The sequence below is a fragment of the Trachinotus anak genome, unplaced genomic scaffold, assembly GCF_046630095.1.
Source record: "Trachinotus anak isolate AG129_WGS33_773 ecotype Australia unplaced genomic scaffold, CSIRO_AGI_Tana_v1 ptg000004l, whole genome shotgun sequence".
NCBI classification, from domain to species: domain Eukaryota; kingdom Metazoa; phylum Chordata; class Actinopteri; order Carangiformes; family Carangidae; genus Trachinotus; species Trachinotus anak.
Window position 1 is genome coordinate 442,984 of NW_027273855.1, and position 8,690 is coordinate 451,673.

Here is an 8,690-nt window from a genome sequence, read left to right on the forward strand (position 1 = left end):
TTGTTCAGGACGTGAATGTTTTTTTATTTTCAGATAGTGTAATAACTTGAATGTTTGTGCAACGAGCCAGAGCTGTGTTCACTGAGGTGGAGCTGACTAACAACACACCAGTTCAACATATGAACATGAGATGGTCAATATCAATCTCATTGTTAACCTAGCTTAGCATAAAGACTGGAACCACACCTCTGAAGATCTGATTCATCTGCACACAAACACAAAGAGAAAATATAGTTTTTATGGGGAGTTACTCAATGGACAAACAAACCACAGTGTGTCACTGTGACACAGCTGAATGATGCAGGACACAGTCCGGCGTGTGCTGCATCATTCACGAGATGTTTCCTTGAGTCTGTAACGGGGCAACAGAGATGATTCGGTAAATATCTGCAAGATGTTGTGTAAAATAATCTGACAAAATCTGAAATGACTGAAATCTTTAGTTTCAACAGAATTTAGTAAAAGAGCAGATTGTGGTCATCATTATAACAAGTTCAGGTTGTGTAACTGCAGGTTTAAAATGAGTCAGCTGTTTCTGTGCAGCTGTCTCATTCAAGACAAGAGAATAACTCTCCATCAGTCGGTGCAATAGATTTAGATGAAAGCAGCTCTGTGATGAGGCCTGGTTCAACTCTGGTCTTTCATCTCCCAGACGAGGAGGCAGGTTGGATTCTCATTTCAGTTTGGAGATTCTCTCCGGCAGCTGGAATCAAACGCACCCGAGGACAAGTGGTGGAGCTCGAGTGGAGGCAGATTCAGGATCGAGGGTCTAAAGAGGGTAAGCTGAGAAATGACAGCAGGGTCGTCTGAGAGGAGTCATCAGAGTCTCTGTGACCACAGCTTCTTCCATAACACCCTCCCTCAGCGTCAGACCCTCACTGCAGAGCGAGCTGCTCTGTGGGTGTGTCCTCCACACGACACGATCCTGGAGTGTGTGGGGCAGCTCCTGGACCACAGCCAGCGCAGCGTCCTGTGGGCTCACCAGGTCATATCCACGTTCATCTCCGACAGGCACTGGGCCAGGTGGCCGTCACAGTCCATCTGGGTGAACCTGCAGTGACACAAACAGGGAGATCCTGTACTGCTGCTGACAGAGGACACACTTCTACACACTGATACACACAGTCTGTGTGGGGTGTCAACTAAGCTCAGATTACTGATATACACTGTAAATCCTGTTTATTTTGAACAAAGCATTTCAAGTTTCACCAGAATGTTTTTAAAGCTCCATATTTTACTCTTCTCCTGTGTTTTATCTGAAGTGTTGATCTCCATCAGAAGATATATCTGTGGTTTAAGAACCAGAAACTATCTCAGTGTAGTTTTACATCTCCTCTCTCAGGCTTCTCTCTGGAGCTCTAGTAACAACAGGTCAGTCAGCCAATCAGAGGAGAGGATCTGAGTCCTGCAGCCCAGGCCAACGTACACAGAGTCTGGCTCAAGAGCCACCAGGTCAGACCAGGACCGGGTCGACGGATCCGAGCTGCGGCTCCTCGTCACTACACAGCTACAAACTGACCTTTGACCTGGTGGATGAGTTTTTGACTGTTTCCACTAACGATGTCTGACTCAGGTTTCTGTGGACCAGATCCTGATCAGAGTCCTTTAATGTAGTTAATCTAGAAATCATGTCTCAGTCTGGTTGTTTAGTCCACACCAGAACTTTCACACCTGTCTGAAGGAACCAGAGTAACCGAGCAAACACACCTGAAATAGTTTTAATAGTAATTAAATAGATTTGTTTGTGTTTTCTATTCATCCCAAATGGGCCAGGTGGCCGTCTACAACCTAGACCATAGATCCTGAAGACACATGTGCAGTAGAGGCAGTGTGTGTGATTTGCTAATTGAGATACTGAGAAGCTCAAAGGAGCTGGAAGCCTCATCGACATGATAAATGAAAAGGACAGAAACTAAAACGTGAGAAACAAAGAGCAGTTTTTAAGGTTGGAGCAGTTCAGAGACGTTTGTGCGACTGCTTCTTTTAAACTTGAACTAATTCTTCCAAATTCTCCCACAGAGAGCAGAATTCATGGAAACAGCTGGAAATGAACAAGGAGCCGGTGAGTGGGACTGAAACTCTGAGGACAGACGTGTGGTGGAAGACAGAGAACTGTGTTGCATCTCTTACCCAACAGGGAACTCCAGCAGGCACATGGGGCAGCTCTGCAGCCTCCCTCCTCCTGCTCCTGCTCCTCCAGCTCGTACATCTCCTCTGACACTCTGCTGCACCTCCTCTTTATTTCCACCCTCCTTCTGCAGAGAATCTCGGCCGTCAGAAACTTTCCCCTGGTTCGTGAGATGCTGCCTGTGGACCGGTCCAGCTTCTTCCTCCTCCTCTCCTCCTTTCATCCCCTCTTCTCCTTTTACTCTTGAGCATCCTGCTGGTGATGCTGTCTCCTCCCAGCTGTGGAGGGACGGCTGGTGTTTTTTGGCGAGGGCCTGAAGCGACGCTGTCTTGCCATCATGCCTCTGCCGGCTGTGAGAGGACAGCGGCCCGTCAGAGGTGTGCGCTGCAGGTGTGGTCTGTGCTGAGAGCTCCTGCAGGGAGGAGCTGAGCCTGACAGGATCTGGACTCCACAAAGTCGAGGGTTCAGGGAAGGGAGCAACCTCTTCTCCGAGATCACACCACTGCTGGTCCCCTGACTTTAGGGCTGAAGGCCTCTAAAATGCCACAGAAAGAAAAACAGATGGAAGAGATTTTTAGCAACAACAGGAAGAAGCCGTTTCTACATCTTAAGACAGATAACTGTGATATATCTAAAAAAATAAAATAGAAATGATAATTATTTAAAGTCACAGTTTGTTTTCACTGTTGGATTAATACAAACCTCTAACTGCACAGTTAAGTCTATCATCAGGCTCATATTTTAAAATACCACACTTTGTGTTTTATAAACAGATTTTTAATGCTTTAAATGAAGCCTACTTAAAGGTCCCTTATAGTATTAACGTATGTTGTTGCAAAGTACAACATCTTGCAAAGATAAAACTGCTGCAGATTGATGATCCATTTTCCAGTGGTAATGTAATTAGCCAGGACTACTAAACTGCTCACTAGTGGTTTTGTACTTTTGTAAGTGTGAGTACGACATGAACATGAGATGGACACAATACGACAGCAGGAGAGAGGAATCTGCAATAAATGGTAACAGATGGATTAAGAATAAAGTCTCTAATTTAAGCTTGTTCATAACAAAAGCCTGGTTCTCTCTGCAGCTGAGGTGACTGCTGTGAGCGAGTCTATTCAACAATTTACAATACGAACACAGAGAATAGTTTGGAGCTATTTTTGTTTTTTTATTGTCTACAAGGTGCACAGCAGTGTAATTAGAGGGAAATCGGTTACTCAAGAAATGATCAGCATGAGCATCACACTACAGAGATTTCTCCCTGTGACAGATTAATTAATAATGAAAGGAGCTGTAGAGTTAATCCACATCTCTCAGACTGAAGCACGTCGCTGCAGTAAGAACGTCCCTGCACATCTCAACTTTGAAGATTTGCAACTTTGTGTGTCGACGTGTGGCTCTGATGTGAGTTTCGTCATACTCACTGCAGGAGCTGTGTAATGAGGTGGTAACGCACCGCTGTAGATGGATGTGGAAGATCGGGAACCAGGTCCCACTGCTGGTTTTCCAGGTACGGCAGAGCAGACTTCAGTGCGAACGCCCACAGACTCTCCACAGCAGGCGGCTGCTGTCTGCTCCACCACGCTGCTGCAGGCACCACTGACCTGTGGGCCACAGATGACACACTGTCTGTTCCACACAGCAGAGTTCGGTCTGTTTCTGCTGTAATGCAACCACAGCTGCACCGCTGCACCCTCACACCGAGTTTATCAATAGTTTCCAGATGTATAAAAAATAGGTTTGATGCTCCAGCTGCCAGTAAAGGAGAGCAGGATATGGTGATGGTGGTTTCCACTTTTTGAATTATTTTGTATACATTTTTCATCTGTCAATCAAATTGTTTATGAGCGGCTCTTTGATCTCGCGCGCAGTGTCTGCTTGTGTAAATGACAGACAGAGATAAGTGTAGAACATTTACTCTGTGTATTCAGAAAAAGACAACAATGTTCCTGGATTTTTAGAAACAAGAAGGTGATTTCTTTTTTTAGATCAACTGAAGTAAATTATGTGATATAAAAATGCATAATAGCTTTCAGCCCACTTTCTCCATCTATTCTCCTCCATTGCAGATTATATGAAATTCTGTGTAATTTATTGTACATGTATGGTGGCTGCCCCACATCTGCCTGTTCCCCTGTGTTTTCACTTTGACATCCAGCAGCGTGCTCCCACGTGTTTCTCTATTTGGAAGAAAATTCTCCTAAAATCTCTCATCTCCTTGCTCCAGCTTGGATTTAGCCTTACACTTTCATGACTTCATTATGTGCGTCTGTGAAATCTAATTCGACAGCCCTGCAATACATCCGACCCTTTTTTATGCTTATGATGTTTCCTTTTTGTTGGTGCTTGTGTGCGTTTCCTTGATCGTGACTCTGGAGCTCCATTCTGCAGTGGAAGGCTAACGTAGTCAGAAAAATCTAACAAACAAACAGAACTGTATTGGTGTACATTAAGGATGAACAATTAATTGAAATATTAGTGTGATAAAATCTGACCAAGTGAAATATCCAAATCGGCAGAGCTGCAATTTTATGATGAAGGTAAAATGTGTTATGACACATTGTGGTGCTACAGAGATGCCTCACTCTTCACATGTAAGGCAACATGCATGCTTGGTACAGACATAACAAAAATCACATCATCATCATTTTTATATATTTTTTGTAAACGAAATTCAAAAATTTCCACTAAAATTGTGATTCATATCACAATCGCAGCATCTGTCATAATAACAACAATATGTTGGGGTTTTTTCATATTCAGAATGTACCCTTGGGCATTCAGCCTCAGTGTACGTTTGAATATAAAAACAACAGGTGAAAATCTTGTTTGCTGAAAATCAATAATACAAATTTCCAAGTGAAATTCTAACTATTAAATACTATTTCCCGCTCACTGTGCTTTAACCATTTATTTGGTTTGTTAAATTGAGGGCCTGGTTTTCACCACTCATTTGCCTTTGTCATGGTCTGAGCTTTCCTCCCCAGATCAGGACTTTTTGAATCGGGAGAAATAAAAATCCAGGTTTAAATCAGACCTGCTCGAAACATACACACTCATATTGATATTTGGAAAATATTAGGCTGAACATCCTTCATTCATAACGATGTGATGGATTTTATATCATTAAATGTCAAGTCTTTAAGTTTCTGTTTTGTCTCCTAAATCTTCCTCAAAGCAAAACGCAGCGCAGAGAACTATCAGCGTGAGTCAGGTTTGAAACCTGAGCTTTGTGTGTATTTGAACAACTACACATTATCAACGTTGGATCACACAGAGGCCGAATTTTCCAGTAGCAGCCAATTGTTCGTAAAAAAGCTTCAACCATGTTTTAATTGTGATGTACCTCATCATATAAGCAAGAAAACATTAAAGTGCTAGGATTTCAAACGGGGTTCTTTGAAGAACGACAAACGGACTGTAACCGGATAAAGGCTCTACAGAGTCACTGACGGAAGCCGGGGGCTGCATATGAGAACATTACAGACTTGGCCCCAGTTTGAACTGAGGTGTTTTTATGTCTAAACTTTAACGCTACATGAAAGTTGACCTGATCACCGGGAGCCACCCCTCGGTGTCTGCGGTCCTGTCCCCGGAGAGCGGCGTGAGGAGCCCCCTCTTCCCCGGGCCCCTGGAGGACACTTCCGGGTTCAGCTTTTCCTCAGAGCATTTCTTTCGTTTCAGTTTGGACTTGAGGTAATTTTCAGCCATGTCGTTAAAATCGCTTTCGCCGCTTCGAGATTTCGCGGTAGCCTGAGTAACGGGGCACTTCCTTATTCCTGAAGCCTTACGTCACTTGATGTTATCCAATCACTTTACAGCGGGGTTTCCCACGCATGCGCGAACACGCACATGAAGAGGCGATATGAAAACCTGTGTGAAAACGCTGCTGCAGTATTTACTGCTCCAGAGCACGGAGACAACTGGCTTTAGTGCGAACAGCTGTGCACCTGAGTGACAGGTAGAGAGCACACCTCTTCCAGCTTGTAGCGCTGTCAGTCCAATCAAGTTGCACTAGTGAAAACACAGATGTGCCTATAATTGACCGACCCTGCTTCAATAGCTTATCATTCCATCACAAATGATCATTTTCTTTACTCTCTCTTATCTATTTTTTTTATTTGGATACATTTAAATTTGCACATATAATTATATATAATTCTAGATGGTGGTGCAATGCACTGTACCTGCTGCTGGATGACTAGGTATTCAATCACTTAAAAATAAATGCATACATTCCGCAAGTGTGCAGGTTCAACAAAATAAAGCAACTGAAGAAGACCATGAGGTGGTTAAAAGCTCCGGTAAAAGCAAGTGATGATAAAGTGGGAAGTGGGTGAAGTTGAGCCACAAACCTCTACTTTGCTGTGCAGCTCCACCAGCAAGCCATGAAAACTGGCCTAGGTTGTTCTTGCACAGGTCTAAATGATCTAAGCAGGTGTTAAAAATCTTGCTTTTACCCCTTCAATCTGCAGATGTAGCTGTGGTGTTTATTTATTTCTGTATGTATATGTCATTGTGCATGTTCTGAAGTGCTGAACCAGACTCTGAATCTGTGTTTCACTTTAAATGTTTTTCTACGATGCAATGACACTTGTTAATGCATGGACTGAATTTCATTTATTCTTCCAGAGACGCACCGTCCGGAGGGGCAAACCATCTGGTGATGTGTGCTGTAGCTTGCATATCTGAATTTCCTGCATGTGAGGCGTTTAGGGGACATCTCTGAATTGTAGCATCCATCAGTATTCTGAATGTGGGGGGGATCTTTGATGGGATTCTTTGCCTAGGGCGCCCCAGAGTCGAGGATCGCCACTGCATTCTTCAGCGGGGCTTAATACCGTATGTTTCCCTGTTACTCTGACTGTGGAGGTAGTTTTCTACAGATTAATCACAGGTTGTGCACAGCTTCAATAACACAACAGATATTAGAAAGCTTAAAAAAAAAATCAGTTACATTCAGTTCAACTGGTTCAAATCTCTCCTTTTTCATGACAGCTCATCACAAATGGAAAATGACTGCTGGCTACTTTTTCAGGGGCTGGCCCAAGACTTTCTGCAGCCTTAAGCAGAATTTGTCCCACAGATCAATTCATTCTAAGGACACAGGAGGGAACAGTGAATCACTGCCATGCAGATTTCTTTAAAAGTGATCTTGAAAAATAACAATATTGGCATATAGGAATCTGATCTAAACAAACCTGAATCCAGTGTTACGGGAAGAAACTTGTGTTTTATTTTGATTTATTTATGTTTTATTTCCCTCACAAAGCAACTGGTTAGCAGGTAAAATAAACTTTGCAATGTGCAAAACAAGCCAAGTCCTTAATTCAAATCAGAGAAAGGAAAGAAAATAAATGAACTAAAGTAACGTCTGGAACATGGACGGATGGTGGAGCTCATCAAAGTGTGGGATTCCCTCCAAAGGAAACAACATGATAAGGAGCTTCTTATGATCCACTGTTTGATTGTATCACATAATCATCTACTCTCACTTATAATAGACTTATATTATGTCATTCTTGCATAAGGATTTCTACTCAGTGCACAGTGAAGCAGGTTACATCATGCAAGAATGCTAACTGTAATGATAATACTTTGTTCCCTCGGCTAGGACACACATAAAGTGGAAAGTTGAAGTCATAATAATGGTGGGACTTTCTGAGCCTTTTAAGCTTTTGGCCAGAAGAGAGGGACCAACGGAGAGTGGCTACAATTATGCAATGGAAAAAGACAAGGGAAAGCTGGACTGAACGGAAGGAAAGGAAAAGAAAGGAAAGTGGAGAACATTATTTAAAAGAATGGAAAACAGCACTATGGGAAAACCTGCCACTTTGAAATAAGGTGAGAGCATTGTTTTTTTCTTTTTTGGAAACAGTGCCCTGTTAGATGAGTATTCCAGAAGGACCGCCGCTGAAATGCTGACATTGGCCAATCAGTTTGTTCTACCTCAACCACAGATGGGAAGAAATACAAAAGCAGAGCAGTGGGCCAGGCCTGTGGTACATAGTGCTACTCTGGGAAAAAGCGATCCGGCGCCTGGAAAGAAACGTTATGTCACCCGTCCCACGTGATGCTGTGTTGTGCTCCGCTGCCATGGTGATGGTGAAGATGATGAGGAGAATAAAAGTGAGGCAGCAGCAGCAGCCTTAACCATTTAGGTTAAAAAAACACACCCGAGTGTTTGGGAGGTTCAGCTACTCCATGGTTGACAACATGAAACCACTCAGGTGTTGAAGGTAGATTGTGGCCTTTGAGTAAGAAGAAACTTATTGAAAACTTTGCTGTTCTCTGAGTCAAACCAGTTACCTATTTACTTATTTCATTCTCTTTGTTTGTGTTAAATAAGGTCACGGTGAGTCTCCTCCATTGTTTCCTGTCGTTGACATCATGTTGACCCCCCCCCCCCCCAAGTCCTGTTCATCCCTCTCACCGTTCTGTTCCAGGTTTTCTTCTGCGACCTTTGGGGTGTGATCTACCTCCACCTGAAGTTCACCTGACGCTGCTGTTATATAGATGGAACTTGGACTTGAGGCTGTTTTGCTTGGACCAGGTGTTG

At 43.3% G+C, this 8,690-nt stretch overlaps 1 protein-coding gene across 1 annotated transcript; it reads right to left on the bottom strand.

Moving 5' to 3' along the window:
* LOC139619972 (uncharacterized) lies at positions 1 to 5,928 on the bottom strand. The gene is made up of 4 exons (XM_071475062.1): positions 5,682 to 5,928; positions 3,588 to 3,735; positions 2,131 to 2,663; positions 1 to 1,051 (listed from the first exon to the last, which is right to left on the bottom strand). Exons 1-4 carry the CDS (start codon positions 5,840 to 5,842, stop codon positions 979 to 981), a joined length of 915 nt encoding a protein of 304 aa, XP_071331163.1. The 5' UTR covers positions 5,843 to 5,928; the 3' UTR covers positions 1 to 978.
* Positions 5,929 to 8,690: the final 2,762 nt, after the last annotated feature.